The 19,656-nt window shown below is 42.4% G+C and overlaps 1 protein-coding gene across 1 annotated transcript in view; it reads right to left on the reverse strand.

The window, feature by feature from the left end:
• Window positions 1-19,656, reverse strand: part of ITFG1 (integrin alpha FG-GAP repeat containing 1) — a 110,478-nt gene that overhangs the window by 17,370 nt on the left and 73,452 nt on the right. Inside the window, exons 13-14 of the mRNA XM_035117352.3 lie at window positions 17,649-17,692; window positions 14,569-14,647 (exon numbers count right to left, since the gene is read on the reverse strand). Of these exons, the coding sequence (XP_034973243.2) occupies window positions 14,569-14,647; window positions 17,649-17,692 (123 nt within the window). The remainder of the gene's footprint in view (window positions 1-14,568; window positions 14,648-17,648; window positions 17,693-19,656) is intronic.

Here is a 19,656-nt window from a genome sequence, read left to right on the forward strand (position 1 = left end):
CACTGACAATGAAACATTACTACAACAAAAGAGAACAATGTTACCAAGTGTTTGAAGAGGGAGTCTTATTGTAACAACAACAAAAACAACAACAACAACAACAACAACAACAACAACAACAACAACAACAACAACAGGAGTTTAAGCCTAAATTGTTAATGAAAGTGTTACAAAAAGAACTGGGAAATGTGAAACACTCACAGATCCAAGGAATCAGTCTCACTTAAACTCGTATGGTTTGAGCACAGTGCACAGGAGTAGCAAAGATCATGTTACTTGTCATGACTTGCCAGGGGAACATAGAATTTTCTGCCTTATGCCAGGTCAAATTATCTGTCCATCCAATGGTGGCTGGTGCCCATTGGGGCTGGTAGGGTGAAAGGCAGGGAGCCTAAATTGTAACTGGAGCCAGATCCAATGACAGGCAGAGCCAACTGACTCTAGTTTTGCCCCCGCCTTGCTCCCCACTTCCAAGTTCTACAAGGGCAACACTGAGACTAAGGAGAAGGAAGCTGAAAGGCAGTGACACCCTCTTGACGGGATGTAAGTACGAGGTCAGGCCAAGGCTGATGGGGCCGTGCCCCACTTGCCCTATTGGACCAGCCTCCCCTGCATCCAAATTGTCCACGTAAGCAGCAGTTCTGGGATGGAGATCTTTCCTATCTGTTACTTTATCCTTTTAATGGGAGATGCCAGGCACTGAAATTGGGACCTTCAACATAAAAAGCATGTGCTCTGCTACCGAGCGATGGTCAGTCCTTTTCCCACCACCTGCTATTCCACGTTCACTGGTACAACAGCTCATTCTTAACTCCTCAAAGAAGCAGTATAATGTTTAGCTAGGGAAGATGGAGGAAACTTAGCAATAATAGGAATTTCAATCAAAAGCATTCAGTGCACAATAGACGCATCAAACAATGCCGAAATATCTGAAATCGCCACCAGAACATGAGCAGTGAATCTTGGGTATAGGCAACAGAACAAAGGCATCCCACGGAGTCATTCCATTTTTTTAATATGATTTTCTGACATTCAGAGTGATTAAGCAAATGCAGTGGCAGAACAAAATCAATAATATTGACCACAGTACTAGGAGGTAAACGTTAGAACAAAAAAGTGAATTTTAAAGATACTGGAGTGCATTTTAACTGTGATGTTTCCCTCTTGGATCTGTACTATGGGAAAAGCAAGAGCCACAGACTTTAGGGTATGATAAATAATTTGGAAGGACCGGGACCCAGTATCGGGGAAGGTAAGGCAGGCCACCTGGTCTCCAACTGGATCTCCATCTCCTTTCCCCTTTCAGATTTCTACGGCTCACCCAAACTGTGCAGCAGGACTCATGTGGGGAGGTTTGGGGGATGCATGTTAGACTAGGTTATTCATCGTGGGGTAAACAAACCCAAACATGAATGGGAGAAGGGGGACACATAAAAATTGCCTGATACCAGGGTGCCACCTGTGCAAGAAAGACTCCTAATTTACATTTCTATTAGAGGATTCAAATTCAGATGATAGAAGAAACTCTAGTTTCAATTTACAGCCCACCACACATTTCGTACTTTTAGATTAGGAAATAATTCAGTTGTTCCTTGCTCTATTTAATATGTGAACTTCTTGGGTTTTAGTGGCTGGAAATAGGAGTAATTTGTTTAGAATGACAAACCTCTGTCACTGAAAAATATGCATGCAGGAACAGCCAGCAACTGAGGCAAATTCTAAAAAATAAACAAATGGAGCAACTCAAGGAAAGCACTAATATACTGAGCGCTTATTGATTTCTTTGTACTGCCAAGTCATTCATAATTTGCTTGTCAAAAAGCTGAAGGATAATTAATAAATGGCAGAGTTCTAATTAGATTCAAAACCTAAACTAAGATCATGTTCAATTCTCCACTGGACACTACTTCTGTGGGCCTCCAGCTTCTATACAGAAATCCACCCCCTCATTTTCAAGTGTTGCACACCAGGCAGAGGGAAAGAACCCGTGGCCTCAAATGCAGCAACAATTCATAGTAAATACTAGCAATTCACAGGCAGGATAATTTCAGAACATTTCAGAACCATTTTGTTCCTTTCTTTTCTCTGTTCTAGAAGCCCCAAGTTGCAGGTGGCTCAAGCCCTACACAGACTGTACTGCCGACATGCCTAATTCACCTCAGTGTTTTTGTTGACTTGATGATGAACCTGATAGGTGACACAAATGGAGAAGAATGATTTCCATGCTGTATTTTAAACTGACTTTTAAATACAGCAGCTTGACTTCATACTGTCATTAAGAAACATGCTGAGTTACTTGACCAGACAAACTGCTCATTTCCCAGAGTTATTTCCGACAAACATCCAATTCTTTCACACGGGAGCTCCTTCACTCATACATGCCCCACCATGCATAAGTGATGCAGAAAGGTTGGTACATACAATTCAAGCAAAGAATGACAGAAAAACAAACAAGCATGGCTGGACATCCAAACGGTGGTGTTATTGTTTGGAAAGAGGTGCAGATGAAGAATCAGGAAACAGTAATGCTTGACAAAACCAATACATGAAAACCTAAGAAGAAACTGCTGGATCAGGCCAATGTTCCATCTAGTCCAGCAGCCTGTTTTCACAGTGGCCAACCAGATGCCCGTAGGAAACCCTCAAGAAGAAGAAGTTTGGATTTGATATCCCGCTTTATCACTTCCCTAAGGAGTCTCAAAGCGGCTAACATTCTCCTTTCCCTTCCTCCCCCCCAACAAACACTCTGTGAGGTGAGTGAGGCTGAGAGACTTCAAAGAAGTGTGACTAGCCCAAGCCCAGCTGCATGTGGAGGAGCGGAGATGCGAACCCGGTTCGCCAGATTACGAGACTACACCACACTGGCTCTCAAGGAGGATCTGAGCACAAGAGCCCTCTGTCCTTCTGTGGTTCCCAGCAACTGGTATTCAGAAGCATTGCTGCTTCCAACTGTGGAGGCAGATCATAGATTAGTCACTGATAGCCCGCTCCAGCCAATGAGAAATCATTTGCAACCTCTCTCCTTAGCTCTGCTGTTATCACCTTCTCCAGTCAAATATCCAAAAACCTGACTGGTCTAAAATAAAAGAGCAAGTTGCACAGAGGTTGGAACGCACTGAACGGCCACCCTTGTTCAAGGACTAGGCTCAGCCAAGGGAAAGATAGATAGATAAACTTTATTTCGGCCATAGGCCCATAATACACAGCAAACAAGGAAAGGGAAAGAAAATGCCTCTCATCTCCCCAGCATGTTCAAATGAGCTCTTCCACCACGTTCTGCGATTTGCTTCTGCTCCACCACCTCCCACAGAGGTCACTGGAGTGGGCTGCCAAATATGCCAGGCTGGCTCTCATTGTTATGCAGATCAGAATGGCTGTGATTATGAAAAGGAAAACAGCTGTGCAAATTTTCATTCCCCCCTTTCAAGCTCCACAGTTCTGGCACTGTTGATCAAAGTAAAGTCACAGATGTAAAAATTCTCTAATTTATTGAGAAAACTGCAAACAAAAACAAGGGAGACCCTGGTTTATTCTATTTTAAAAGAAAAGAAAAGAAACAGCAGCTTCAGGCATACTAAGGAAATAACGCTAAGAGTGACTCAGCACCTTTGCAAAGATACCTGGAAAGGTGATTCCCTCTGACAGGTGCGCAGGACCTGGGGCCACTGTGGTAATTACTTAAACTTACAAAGCCAAAGGCAAATGGAAGCAAGCGAGTTCATGAGATGGGCTGACTGGAAGAGGAAACAAGAGGAAGGTGTCAGGAAGAGGAAGAGTTTCCATCTGCACAATCTCATTTGTGCAGATGTTTTGCAAATTGGACCTTCAAGCTTGAACGTTGTATACTGTGGCTGAACTAGCTTTCTTCTGCATCCCTTTTAAAGGAATGGTTTTTTTACTAGAAGAAACAAATGGGGGAGAGAAGCCAACCACATTCCCCCCCTCTTTTTTTTTACCCCCATCTTCTGATGGTAGTACAAGGCTCCATTTTTCTTCTACAGAGGCACTCCTCCTTGAAAGGGGATGCAGCTTGTTCCTTTTTCCAGTCATGAGTCTGCAGACTCATCATGTTATGTTTTTTTCCATTCCCCCTCACTTTGGCCTTGCAACCTTCATCTTACACTCTTTTCCAATTTACAAACATTTGCTACTTTCCCAATCAAGTATCCCTCCCTCCCCTGGCTGAGACATGTCACTCCCCCCCCCCATCTCTCTAGCTTCCCCTTCCAGTATTAGCCTGTTATCCCTTCCACCCAGCTACTATTCTCAAAACTCCATCACTATTTGCTTCCTAGAACTCCTCACACTTGGCAGCAGTTAGTAATATAGATGCCATATTAATTCAAGCAAAAGTGCACATGGTTAAGATTATGCCTTTTATTTAATCAAGGGATGCTGGCACAACTACAAGCTTCTTTTTATGTTGGGAAGTATTATTCTTGCCTGAAAAATGTATTCTGGAGGTAGGAAACCTAAGGCCAAGGGGCCAAATGCCAGGCCTTTCTCTCTGGTCCTTCCCCAAGGCCACACAGCCTCCCTAAGCTTGCTTCATACCCTGGTTGAGAGGTTTTGGCAGGCTGTAAAAACAGCAGGGGTAGGCAACCTAAGGCCCAGGGGCCAGATGTGGCCCAATCGCCTTCTCAATCTGGCCTGTGGACGGTCCGGGAATCAGTGTTTTTTTTACATGAGTAGAATGTGTCCTTTTATTTAAAATGCATCTCTGGGTTATTTGTGAGGCATAGGAATTCATTCATATATTTTTTTCTTCAAAATATAGTCCCGCCCACCACATGGCTTAAAAAGTTTGTTGACCCCTGCAGTGTAATGTGTCCTTGAAGTCAGTTAATGACTCTTGCTTTCCTGGATAGAGGAGAGACAGGGAGGTGTGTGTGTGTGTGTGTGTGTGTGTGTGTGTGTAGACGACAGCCAGAGTGGTGTAGCAGTGGTTCTCAAAGGTTGTGGTACGCCACACTGGTGGGGTGGGGGGGACAGGATGGCGAACGTGCCAGAAGATTCAAGGACAATCAAATAAATAGTTAAACATTTCAGCTCAGCTCAGCTCAGCTCAGCACAGCACAGCACAGTACAGCAGAGCTTTCTAAATTGTGTGTCACGGCACGTTAGTGTGTCAGCTACAGTGTGTAGGTGTGTTGCGTGAACGCTCCCTGTGTTTCTCGCAGGAAAGGGGTTAGTTTCAACCTCTGTCTGGTCTGCTAGTAAAACTGAATTACTGTGTTGCGAAATAATGCATGTCTAAAAAATGTGTCACCAACATGGAAAGTTTGCAGAGCTCTGGGCTACAGTATTAATTTTTTTGGGAGGGTGGGGGGGGGGGATATACAACCAGAAACAGTATCCACACCTCTCTTCAAGAGAACTGGCTATTCTTCTACAGTTCTCCACGGCATATTGTTGCGAAAAGGGATTTTCAACTCTGACATATATGAAAGATCAGAAAAGAGAAAGGCTTCTTTGCGGTGATGGCGAGATTAGAGTTTGTCTGTCTCAAATTATGCCTAATATAAATGAGATTATCCAGTAAAAGCAAGCTCACACCTCTCACTGAGTTTGTAGTTAAGGTACATATGTAAGAGGCTTGTTTATAATTATATTTTGGGAATGATTCAAGCTCCTATGGAGCTGCATTGTTCTATATTTTCTGGATGATAAAATAGTTGTGTTCTATGTTACAAATCAACCACTGCTAGGAGTAGTTTCTTTTTGTTTCCCAACGTATTTCTTACCAATAAAAATTTTGGTGTGGTGCAAGCAAATTTTTATTCTGATAGTGTGGCCCAGAGAAAAAAGTTTGAGGACCACTGGGTTACGGTGTTGGAATAGGACCTGGGAGACCAAGGTTCAAATCCCCACACAGCCATGAAACTTTCTGGGTGGCCTTGGGCCACTCACACTCTCCCAACCTAACCTACATCACTGGGTTGCTGTGAGGACAAATGGGGAGGAAGAGAACCATGTACACCACGTTGGCCTCCTTGGAGGAAAAAGGTGGGATATTAATGTAATAAATAAATGATAGCAAAAACTAGCCTACTGTACAAAGGTAAAAATATGCCCACTTTTTCCCCTGGTCATGCTCACCGCTGGTTTATGCCCCCCCCCTGGGAATGTGCAACTTTTGGCTGAAAAAGGTAACCACCTTGATGCATTCTACGCAGCTTCTGAAACTGGATCCCTGGCCCTAGGGAATGTTCTCTCTTCCATTTTCTAGGGAACATTCTGCCTCCTGAAAGCATCCCTTTCAAGCACTGCGTCTCAAGTACAAAAGAGAGGGGACTCCCTAATGAGGATTAGCCTTCTGCTCCACAAATTGATTGTATCTTACATGCTGCTGAAAATGTATTTTTCATAACTATATTGGTAAAATTGCTGCAAACAACTCGTACGCAGCTCGCACTATTACTGCAGATCATAAGTTCAAGGACCTAGAACGGCGCTAAATAATCATGGCATTGCTAAACTGTGTAAGCCCAGAAGGGCTAATGAAGATGCTGGCTCAGCAGAAGGTGAAAGGCCAGGCTGCCAAGGAGGGTTAGAAATTGCCAGCGAAGAACAAAAACTCAGTGATAAGGCATTGGTTGTGGAATCTAGTTTGAATCTGGACATAAAGAGCAATGAATCAAGAAGAAAAATGATCCCAGAGCTAAGGACAGAGATATGCTCTTGCAGCCCTTTCATGCTTGTCGGACAGAGCCACGGGGTTAATACGTTACAGAATTTAACAGTGATTAGTCATGTCTCTCTGAAACATTATAGGCAGAGCTTCCTAACTAGTTAGGAAAAGAAAGTCTTAAGAGAATTCTCTTAATAGTACAGGAAAACTGCAGCCAAAAATATAGTTTAGGAAACTTGCTTTTAATGATGATGATGATAATAATAATAATTCAAATCTTTTTCGGGTTTCTTTGCTGGTCCCCTGTTATTCAAGCACAAATGGGAGAATTCCAGCAATAGAGGAGAATGACAGATGCTTATAGAAGCTGCTCATTGTAGTCTTCTGTAATCTGAATTAAGCAGCACACTCCTTGGGGCGGTGGAATTTTATTCGACAGCAATTCGTTCTGCAAAGTACTTTGAATGCAGTGATAGCGCAGTATAGGCCGGAGGTCTAAAAGCTTGAATGGCAGCCCTGATGCCACAAAAACACTGTGAAGGTGCCACAGGGCTCGTTTGTTGTTCTGCCTGTTGTTGTTTAAACTAGCAAAGTTACGTTTACTTTGGAATTTGTCCCGGATGATGGTATGCCTTCTTTGCTCATGGGAGCATCTGAACGAATCGGTTCTGCAAGAATTGATTTCCCTCAAATATTTAGTTTGACACTTAGGAAGTCTTTCCCAAACTGCAAGAAGCTCTGTTTAAAAGCTGAAACTCTGCCTAATCCCCCTTCACTTCAGAAAATTTCAGCTGGGTGATTGATACTGTACTTGAATGTGATAATTTCTAGCCAAACAGAGCCAAAACAAAAGTGAGCGCTGGTCTTAAGCGAGATGGCTTAAACTACAAAAACTTAAAAAAGGAAACTGCCAAGCAAGTTCTTTAATCTGCACTAAAATGCACAGGGGTTCTACCTGAATAAGACATACTCAGAGTAGACCTATTTAAATCAAGGGACTCTAACTTAAGTCCATTGATTTTGAAGAGTCTGCTCAGTGGGACTTAGCTGGATACAAGCCACCAGCATACCTATGTCCTGTGTTTTAATTAGAAAAAATATATATGCATTCTTAGTATAACGAAATGCACAATGCATTGGGAATGAAGAAAAAAATCCCAGTTCATTTGTTACCAATTCACCAGGCAACCTCAGGGCAGCCCACCTTTTATGAGCCTCAGCTTCACACCTACAAAACAGGGATGAAAATATAGACATGCCCCGCAGGGCTGTTGAAAGGATTACTGGAACAACATATGTGAAACACTTTGAACACCCTGAATGCTAGATATAAATGTCAGGAATTATTTTAATTATAATTTATTAATGTATAGCTTGGGGTAAGATGATGAACTAATTTCATATCTGTGTTTGTTTCTAAACAAAATTTCCTTTCCTTGTAAGCCATAGGAAAGGAATAGTCTATTACCCTAGGCTTTATTGCTCAGTGTTTAGTAAATGTTAGGAGCTAATAAGTTAATCATCATCTGTTTGATGGCAAGAGCGACACCGAAGCCTGACACTCAAGAAGCTGACTATAATATTGCTTGCAAACAACGGGCCATTAATATTTAAAAACTAATCTCATAAATTCATCAATATTTATACATCATAAGGCTTTAATTCTGGGCTGAGCTCTATTGCAGCTTGAAGTTATCACTCCTCCACCTACATAAGTTTGCAATTCACACACTATTAACTCCCCCCAGCTCCTGAGAAGATCTGCTTCACAACGCATAAGAACTTTAGATACTAGAAGACACTGCAGTGGGGTCAAGCTAACTATCACCCTAAGCCAGTGATGGTGAACCTATGGCCTGTGTGCCAGAGCGGGGCACGCATGTAGTCACCAAAGCAGGAATGTTGCTGGGTGTTTGCGAAGTGGGTGACGCCCCCCCCCAATGCTGCTGCAGGCAGGAAATGGTCTGTAGAGTATGCTCCGCCCGCAGCAGCGTTGGGTGAAGTTGTGCACCCGCCAACCAGCTGGAAGGGGGGGATGGGAGCGTGGAAGCGATGGATCTATGGGCAAGAGAGAGAGAGAGAGCACACACGAAGGCACTAGGCCAGGGGTCAGCAAACTTTTTCAGCAGGGGGCCAGTCCACTCAGACCTTGTGGGGGGCTGGACACATTCTACTCATGTAAAAACACGCTGATTCCCAGACCGTCTGTGGGCCGGATTTAGAAGGCAATCGGGCCGGATGTGGTCCCTGGGCCTTAGTTTGTCTACCCATGGACTAGGCAGAGGACACTCTCCGCCTCCTCTGGGGTCTCGAAAGACACAAGCAGGAGATTATCTGCGTCGCTAGTGCATGTGATTGGAGGCTGTGTCAAGTGCTGTTTTTGACTGGCTGCCATTGGGGTGGAGACAATTGGTGTAAGTCTGTGATGGTGTTGAACGATTTTATGCACCCCCCCCAAAAGCTCATCAACTCTGGAGAATTCCCCCCCCCCCAAATCTCTTAGTGGCTCGTAGTACAAGCCCTCCAGTGCACCTTCTGAAAAAATGTATTTCCAAGGTTTGATGGCTCATAATACTACTCTTTTGGGACTAATACCAGTACCTTTTTTTCTGTGAGGACATATCCCTATCCCTAAACAGAAAATTTTGAAGGCAATACATTACTGTGTAAAAGTGGGCTGCAAATAAGAAAAATAATAATGAAATATCTATACTCAACTTCTGCAATCTTTGAAAAACAAAGTTAATTATACTACGAACTGTACATTGGAAAATTTAGGGTACACAATATTAATTGTTTCTCTTTTATAACCACAAGGCTTTCTATTTAGGATCTGATTTGAAAAATGTCACATTTTTGTACCTTGTGCTTCACACCTCTATAGGAATTGATCTCCTAGAGCAGGCACGTCCAACAGGTAGATCGTGATCTACCAGTAGATCACTGGACATCTGTGGTAGATCACTGGTAGATCAGTGGCTCCCCCCAAAGAAGCTGAACAACTTTGGCTCCCCTAAAAAAAGCTCAACATTTTGGCCCTTCACCCCCTAAAAGGGCATTCCCTCCTCCCTAAAAGAAGCTCAACAAGTTTGACTTGAACCCCCCATAACAGGGCTTTCCTTCTTAAAAAAAAAGCTCAAAAACTTTGATCTGAACACCCAAGAAACGGGCTTCCCTCTTCCCTAAAAAAAGTTCAACAACTTTGACCTGAACCCCCCAAAAGGGGGTAGATCACTGCTAGTCTTTAACTCTGTGAGTAGACTGCAGTCTCTTGGGAGTTGGCCACCTCTGTCCTAGAGGATGGGCTTTCTTGGTGTCTTTGGTGCAGTGCCCAAGGAGATTAACGACATTAAAAATGTGTTTGAGATGAACCAGTGTAGGTTGACAAGATATTGAGAAGGCATAACTAAGCTACAGCAAAAAGTTCGCGTTTTCCCCTAGGCTGTGCTGTACGGAAGATGTTGGTCACAGAATGAGTCTTTAATATGTTTAACATGTAGAACACAGAGATCATTTTATTGACAAACATACAAAAAAAATGCTATGCCCAGACATACATTTTGCAAGCAAGTTGGTAGCATTTCTTTTCTGAAAGGACAGACCATCGTACAAGAAAACTATTATACCAGAACCCTTTTCGTCAAGCCCTTTTCCACAAAGAAATATTTTTTGTTATTTACGGCTACAATTTTTGGTTCAAATGAAAGTTCATTGTTCATGAACATTTCATGTTAGCGAGCAGCATTCTGGCTGGAAAAGACCTCAATAATAACTTTCACAGACCTCTTCTCCTCCAAGTTAATATAGTTGCCAAACCCGCTCCTAACAATTATTGCTTAAGGATAATGACTTTCCTTGCACTGACTACAGGCTAGCTGCAATGCTAGACTAACATCCCGCATTACTATTTTGGCATCTAGGTCACCAGCTTCTCTTTCTTGAGAATTCACTACATTACACATGGTATCTGGAGTTATATACTGTATATATCTGACATATATTTGTATCATGTATTAAAAGACCTCGGATGATTTGAAGTTACATAGTGCCTTCCTAGTGTTATTTGCTAAATGCAATTTGACCTGCTCCAAAACAAATAATTCCTTATTTTAAGAGTTTCTTTGTAGAAGGGCTTCTTCGACCCTCAGGTCAGAGTTAAGAATTGCTCAGGCAACTCTGAATTAAGTTGTTTCTGAACTACCTGTGATTTGGGAAAGAGCCTAGTAAAGTTTAACTGTTAACAGGTTAACTGTTAAGGAGCGTTTTAAATACCTAGAATTCTTAGTACATGCTCCAAACCAGCAGTGATGAACCCTTTCTTCTAAGGCAGCCCCACCTCTGACATCATATACAATAGTGTTTTTCAAACTTTTCATGTTGGTGACACGCTTTTTAGACGTGCATTGTATTGAGACACAGTAATTCAGTTTTACTAGCAAACCGAACGTTAAACTAGCCCCTTTCCAAGCCCTGGGAGGAGTGTGGGGAGTGACACACAGATTGAAAAGCTCTTATATACAACATCAAATGTATCTTAAATAAAGATATGACTGCAAGAGAACAATTGGGAGCCTGAAAATATGATCCTGGTTGCTCTTTGGCAAGTGGGGCTTGTATTTATTGTCCCTAAAATTTGGTGCTAAACGCAATCCCTGCTGGGATTGTTCCCAAGTGGAGCAGGAAGTCAGGATTCATCAGCGGTGACTTTAAGTCCTATGTGGACCAGCTGGGAATTTCCTTTGCAGTGCACAAGCCACATCACAAAGGAAATCGTGGCCACATTGATGACATGAGACTGACAGGTGACCGAAGTGACCTCCTGTGAGTGGAGGAGTGAAGTATCTGTCTCACCAGGCTTAAAAGGTTCCCCACCTCTGCTGCAATCATTAGTTAAACATTCATATTCTGCTCTGATGAATTAAGTGTCAACTACTTTCAAAACAGGCAGAATATAGATTAGAACCTGGGTTTCTGCTAACACTGAGGAAGCAGGGGATATATTTATAAGATGTATGGATTTTTAAGCTACCAAGATGGCAACATTTTACCATTTTCACTATGGAAAGAAATGATGTATGATTCATCACCTCGCCCATACTAACACTCGCTGTCTGGGGTTTGATCCATTTGAATAAACCATGCTTCTTTGCCATCTAAGCTGTGCTGGAGTCATCGCATCTCTTATCATGAGGCTTGAGCTCTTTAGCAGCCAGTCACAAGCCTTCCCTTCTAGATGTGACAGTGCCATTTCAGACGGCACTGACCCCAGAAGGCAGCTGGTGCGAACGGTCATTAGCTGTTGGTATTTTAGAAGCACAAACGGCTCGTACTTGTGATTTCATACTGAAATCCTGTAGGAAATTGGAGTGAGAGAGATTCTGCGTGACCCCTGGGCAAAATCCACAAGTCCCATGTCTGATGGCGTGTCACAAGCTGCACAGGCTTTTGAAATAACTGGAACTAATGAACATCCAAATTGGATCCATGTAAAAAGGCTGGGTCCTCAAAAGATCCCTGTTATTGATCATTGTGGCCTGCCCTACTTAGTCTATGTATGTCAATCCACTGGAAGTTTAGACAAGCTTGGCTCCCAGGGAGCTGAATTCTCTGCTGGTACAACCTCCAGGCTGGTTTTCTACCTCTTCCTATGTCCTCCTATCAGAGGGACAGGTTTTCCTTACCATCTGTGTGCTAAAAAATGTTTTCATTTATTAAAAGCCAACATGGTTATAAAACCACCCAGACTGACAGTTTTCATGCAGAGATCCGGTCTGCTTCCAGTTTTGAATAGTTAAAATATGACCACCCTGTCTGTATATGAGATGCTTATTATAATCTGCTTAATTATATGGGTACCTGCAGCCAGCTGTTCCACAACCCTGTGTGCATTTACAAGGCATCAGCTCCCTTGAAATATTAAGGATTGCAAGCCTGAGATTGCACTGACCCCATTATCATTCATGACCAGTTTAGTGAATAAGTAAACAAAAAAAGAAGTCATGACTGCATAAACAGACCCAATGAGAACAATTAAGAGTAAATAAAGGTCATGATACATTCATTCAAAGCTGCATTAACTGTGTACACCCTTGCCCTAATAAGAAGGTTAACAACCTAGCTATATCCATCCATTCTCCCATCCCCCCCCAAAAAAAGGCTCAAAACTTTTCTGACGAGAAAAGGGGACCCATTTGCCTAAAGTCACAACTCTTGGAGAATACAATTATAGCACAGCCATGTATATTCATGGGTCATCATTACCTTTGGCTCTTTGTAAAGAAGTGGGCTCCTACCAGCAAATTAACTATCAAGGGGACTCAAGTCTGAAACAAGCAGGCAGAGCTGTGTTAAAGACAGGACAGGGCCTTTAAACAACAACATACTCCCTAGGAAAATAAATGTAGATAAAAATTGAAAACAATTTAGAAATTGATAGTGTTAACCCTGGGGTAACATATTTTGAAGTAATTTGCTAAAAACATGGCCAAAGCTATTGATGTTAGATTGTTACATTTCTCTCTCTTCCACCATTCAATGCTCACCCTGACAACAACCATCACAATAACTCTGCTAGGCAGTCAAAGCTGTTTTCTTCTACACCCAAGACCATTTTTCTAGCCATTGCACCATGGCTGCTCTCCAAGTAAGCAAAAACTCACAACTCTGGAAGACACTTCAATGTGTTTCCACACTAACACTCTAGACTGATTAGCTCACATCCAACAGTCTAGCTAGCTAGCTACAAGTGTGTGTTTTTGCGGGGCAGGGGGCGGGATAACAGCAAATATGACATTTTATGTTTGACTCTTTTTTTTCTATAGAAATTTGGCTACTATTTATTCCTTACATTGGCAACAACAAAAGCACAGCACCCAAAACAGGAAAACTGAAAGATGCCTATTTGTTATAAATCCATCTTTTGTCACTGTTTTCTTGTTTAATGATTCAGGTTTTTAAAATATGTTTGCTGAATACGATGCTGATGGGACAAAGCTTAAGAGAGGTACAAATTATGGGCAACTAAGTTAACTTGAGTCCACTGAAATTAGTGAGACACACTTAAGTTTTGACTCGCGTGCCCCACGGATTCAATGGAACGTTAGTTTTAATCCATAATGGGTCTTAAGACAATTTTATTTTCTTATTTTCTTTCTTTGCTTCTGCTGTCTAGTATCTGAACCACTATTTTAAGAATGCCAACTCTCCTAAGAACACATCATATTTGCATAGACAGGATATCCTGTCCATATTCCCTGCTTCTCCACTATGGGGTATGGCAGAGGTTTCCAACCTTTTGGAGTCCACAGTTCCCTTGACCAACAACATTCTTTCTGCTGCCCCCCTGTGGGGAAGCATGCTCTGAGCCTCAGAAGCCCAGTTGTGTCACCCCTTGCCTGCAGAGCCAGCAGTCCCTCACCCCTTTTTGAACACCCTCCCTTGCGGAGTGTTCCCTCAGCCTCCTCCCTCTCCCCTCTCCTTGTGAGTCATCTGAGCAGCCACCGCCACTGCCACGCCAGTCCTCACCCCCCCAGGGACCTAGGAAGAGGATACCCCCAGCCATAGCAGCCCAATGGAGACTGGCCAAAGGTGAACGTGAGGTAAATTGCTACACAAGCCTTGGGGAGGCAGAAATGCGAGAGGGCACCAGAGGCGGAAAGGAAGGAAAGAGGGACAGAGGCCAGTGTTGCCCTTGGCACCCCTGACTCTCATTCAAGACACCCCAGGGTGTTATGGCACACTGGTCGAGAACCACTGGTTTATGGGATTATCATTGCCTGCCATGCTCTTGTGTTTCCATGGAGGGTTTGGTGAATCCAGGCAACTGCCACTTTCTTCACCTGGTTCCCTTTCTTTGAAGACATCCCTCCTCAACCAATGCTGGTGGGCTCCACATTGGGAAACTCACATTGAAGGCAGTCAACAGAAAGAAGTCTTACCTGAACCGTTTTTCAAGTATCCATTGGCATCCACTGTGGTATACATAATGTAAGGACCAGGTTGATTCACACCGAAGGGCTGGAATGTAAGATAATGACTTGGATTATTTCCCTTTTTCTTTTCAAAGCTTAAAAATCAGCAAAGGAAAAAAACACCCCACCATGAAATGACTGCAAACTCATTTTGATGTTGGGAACTCTACAACAATTTATTGTTGATTTTCTGAGACTAGAAGACAATTTTGTTTTCATGTGGCAAATAACCATGAGGGGTGCCTACCCTTCCCTACCAAACTAACAATACGGCTGTCAATTTGCTCCTGTACGTGCTCTTCTGAATGCACTGTGATTGCCATTGTGTTCTGAGGTCGATTTGAACGAGCATAATAGCATTTAAAGTTGCAAGTCCAATCTGGTGTGGGAAAAGGAATCTTTGGAGTTCTTTTTAGCCAATGATGCAGAAAACAGCAAATGTTTCCAGGGAAGATACTTATTCTCATCAGCTAATGCAAGTCTAAAAGATGAGTGACTGCAGGCTGACAGTTGATAAGAAGAGCAGATGCCAGGAAAAGGGCTTATGCAAGTTGAAAAACTCAATGGTTGTGCAACCATTTTCCAGGCTTTTTATTACTGGGCTTCTCTCTTTTTAGCACTGGAAGGGGTACAATGGAGTCTGCTTTTGCCTTATTCAAGTCTGTCACTCCATTCGTCTCCTGAGCATCACTTTGGTTACACAATTTCACCTTGTTCTGACTTGCTCAATCATGTTCTGCTCAAGCTTCTCCTACATATCTTTTAAGTGTGTCCATTTCTCCCACTCCTTTCTGTCTGCTTTATCTTCTTTCACCTTTTTGGTCTTGTCAGTCTTTCTACCTGGCCACCACCTATCTTGTTTCTGAGTCCAGAATTTCAATCACTGTCATCTACCGGGACATATTTTTCATAGCTACCCCTTCCCAGTGAAATACTCTCTAGCTCAGGTGTAGGGAACCTGTGGCCCCTTCAGTTGCTGCTGGGCTGCCATCATTCCTGACCATTGGCTATGCAAGGTGGAAATGATGGGGCCTGGAATCTAGTAACATCTGGAGGGCCACAGTTCCCCCACCCCTGCGCTGCCTGATAACCTCTGCTTTGCTCCATCCACAACCATCCTTAAATACTTCTCTTGCTCAGGCCTTCCTTCCCATGATTTGCTTCATTTACCTCTTCTTTTTCCTACCTCCTTTCTTTATATAGATAATATATTTTCTTTAAACTGTAAACCTCTGGGCAAGAAGTTGCCCATATTAAGATGCCAAGTCTGGCTTTGGTGCTTAACAATATGCAGTATCAGATGCTATCTGCCTGTGGGTCTGATATTTTAGTTCCCCAGGTGGAACTTTGAAGTCTACATATAACCATGCAGTACACACCAATTTATTGAATATCAGTATCGCTCTAATGCTCCAAATGATCGGTTTACAGGGTGAGCATTTCTAGGGCTTGCCATCCCACCTCCCCCAACCCAAGAGTTTTGTAGGCATGGGAATTCTGGTGCATTTACCGTATTCACTTAAGGCAGTGTTGCTTGGTACTATAAATAAATTATTCTGAAGTGAAAATCATTATGAACTTCACATATGCCTCCTAGGGAGATTAATACAAACGTGGATACAAGTCAGAAGGACAAAGCATATGGGAAAGAGAACATTGCTCATTACCCCCACCCCAAGTGTCAAGATTCGGTACCTTTGGGAAGGGAGAATAAAGAACAAGGCAAACCATTCAAGAAGATTTGGATCCTCAAACAAAGTCCAAAGAAGATAAGTGAGAGGCAAATGTTTCAACTACAGCGTGCCTTGGGGAACCAAGCTGTCAAGCGAGTCAGTCTGAAAGAAGCGCTCACAAATTGGGCCTTGCTGACATGCCTTTCAAAATTATTGCTTTAAAATTTTTGCTCAAGGCTTATTATTCAGAGGCTTCATTGCTCACGATAGAACACGGTCAATGAAAAAGGCAGAGCAAACTTTGCAAAGTTTCATGCTGGATAACCAGCGCTGTGATTTAGCAAACACTTTTACATGTGCACAGGTGCTCAATGGAGCCTGCATGTGCACTGGGGCTTTCTCTCTATCTTCCATGGTGGAAGAGGCAGCCCATTCACTGCCCACCTTGCACTATGAGCTGTTTTTAAAATCTGGGTGCCTTTTAAGTGTCACCGTGTGACAGAGTAGGGGGCAAAACAGGATGTTGAACGGGAGCAGGGAGTTCAGAATGCATAAGGAAACAAAGGACCAAGAAAGCAAAGCATAACTTTACGAAAACCAAGCCTTATGAGGAAAGGTTGAGGGAGTTGGGTATGTTTAGCCTGGAGAAGAGAAGATTTAGAGCTGGTATGATAGCCTTCTTCAAATATCTGAAGGGCTGTCATACGGAAGATGGCGCAATCTTGTTTTCTGCTGCTCCAAAGGGTAGGATTCAAATGATAAGAAAGGAGATTCCAACTAAAGATTGTTGTTGTTGTTTAGTCGTTTAGTCGTGTCTGACTCTTCGTGACCCCATGGACCATAGCACGCCAGGCTATGGTCCATAACTAAAGATTAGGAAGAGCTTTCTGAGGGTAAGAGCTGTCTGACAGTTAATGGACTACCTTGGAAGTTGGTGGACTCTCCTTTGTTGAAAGTTATCAAACTGAGGTTGGGTGGCCTTTATTGGTCAGGGATTTTTTAGCTGTGATTTCTAAACTGCTGGGGGTTGGACTAGATGACCCTCATGGTCCCTTCTAACTCTATCATTCTATGAACATTTTGGAGCCTTGCTTCTAATCTCTTGGCAGAAGTCTTGAAGCCTTCCTTCACTTTTTCTATATGGGCAAGATCTTGCAGACTGTCTGAGGAATGGAGATAGTGGACTTTGAACTCTACATACAACTGAATTGAAAGTTAAGCTTCTCTCATCCAGGAAGAAACGTACTGGGTTATCATAATAGCACTTAGCATGCAAGATATGGGGGTAAAACTACCCTCCCCTATCTCTGTCCATTGTCTTTTAGGTTAGGGACACCAAATCATTTCAATAACAACCTTTAGCAGCATACTTACCGTTATCTTTCGAGGACAGTCATTGGAACAAAGACCACTGAGCACTGTGGATAAACAATGGGGAGGAGTCCAATGGTTATCTATGCTGTTAAAAGGCTTGCTCTATACAAATCTTCCTGCAATCTTATAATTGTCACTGTTTCATGCTCAATTTGCACATCCAAGTCAAGTTGCATTTTCTTTATAAAGGCTCTAAAAATTTAAATTACTGTTGTTTATCTCACAGTAACATTTTAAAAAAAAATTATTGATTTGTCCAAATTATGCTGCTTCACATAATGAAGACATTAATTAGGTAATCACTGTTCTATCACACCTATTTCTTGTCTGGGTGACGTGATGCCAAATATAGACTCAATATTCATGTAAGAACGAAAACAAATTAAAATGCATGCTAAAAATAGAGGTTTGCATGCTCTCTTTCTCAGGCTTCTTTTTTTCAACTCTTGATTCAATATTCCATTTATTGTTTCTCATCATTTAGCCAGCCTTCCACCAAACAGCTCAAAGAGTGACATACAGGGAAATCTCCTGTTTTATTTTCACAACCATCCTGCAAGGTTGTGGATTGTAAAAAATGTGATTCATTAATTTAAGAGAACTACCCTCAATTCTTGGGTAGCTCAAGGATGTATTTTAACTTCATTCTTATCCTAAATAAGAAGTATCTTTGCTCATGTTTAATGTTACATTAGCAACCATTTTATATGTATTATTTGCAATGGCCTATGAGCATGAACAAATAATTTCCTACATTATCCTTACAACCACTCTGCAAAGCAGAGTAGGCTGAGAGATAGACAGAGACAGAGACACACAGTCACTATTCCAAGGTCACCCACTGAGCTTTGTGCCTAAATGAAAATTTGAACCCAGGTTTCTTCTGATCAAAGCCCAACAACCTGCAATACAGCAATATTATGTTAAAACACTGGAACACATCAGTGTTTTTGTGCTACACAGCAACATTTTATAAATGGGTTAGTGTGCTTCATCGATTGGAAGGAAAAGCCCTTACTAAAAAGACAACCCTGAGCAAAGTTATGGAGAAACGAAGCAGACTCTATTTAAGGAGCCTATCTATGCATCCAAGAAGCAGGTCACGGTAGGCTGAGTAGAAAACGCTGCTGGAAAAATGCTTGGAAGATCTGGGTTAAATACTGGCTCAACCACAGACTGCCTCGCTGATTAAGCCTCACCACCTGTTATATGAAAAGGCGTCCATTTACTTTTGAAGAGCACAGTGAAAGGATGAGCACGGTGCTGACTTCATCATATAGACCACAAAGCGCTTAAAAATAAAGCTTTGTAAAAGTATATTTGTCTCTTGCTTCCAAGCTTGTAATAGACACAACCTTAGGTCTCATCTGCAATAGAAGAGTGTCATTTTATCACTCCTAAACACAGATGTTAAAAAATGCTATCAGTTTGGGGGCGGGGAGGAGCAGAGAGGTAATGAATGCCTGAGAAAACAGCTTACTGACCATGGAAAATGAAGAAAAGGCTTGTTGTCAGCAGGCTACCAACTCACATCTCTTTCACTTTTCCCTTCCCTCCCTGCCCCTTAATACCGCCAAGAACATCTGCTCCTGAAAGCACTTCATCCTTCTGCCAAGACTTAAAGCTAGTTCAACCATGTAGCACCCTGTGATGAAGCAGCCAATTCCTTAATAACTTAGTGCCAAAGCTGGGCATTTTTGAAAAAAAGAAGAAGTTTGCCCTCTATGAAACTGTTCTTTTTAAAGTAATTGGTGGGTTTGCAATTTTAGTTGCAAAAATACCCACAAAAAACCATGAATGCCGCTTCAGAGGGAAATAATGGAAAATAGAAACGGAAACCAGCAAGTGCATACACCATTATTCTGGACTTTTTATAATTTCCAACTTTGCACAGCATCTTAAAAAGGATATTTAGGTCACTTTTTTTTTGCCCAGCAGGTACCCAGAAGAAGAGAAAGCTGTATTTAGCTGAACAATTTCATTACATACTCTGCTGAATTAAACAGTC

This window comes from Zootoca vivipara, chromosome 6 (assembly GCF_965207765.1).
Source record: "Zootoca vivipara chromosome 6, rZooViv2.hap1.1, whole genome shotgun sequence".
Classification (NCBI taxonomy): Eukaryota; Metazoa; Chordata; class Lepidosauria; order Squamata; family Lacertidae; genus Zootoca; species Zootoca vivipara.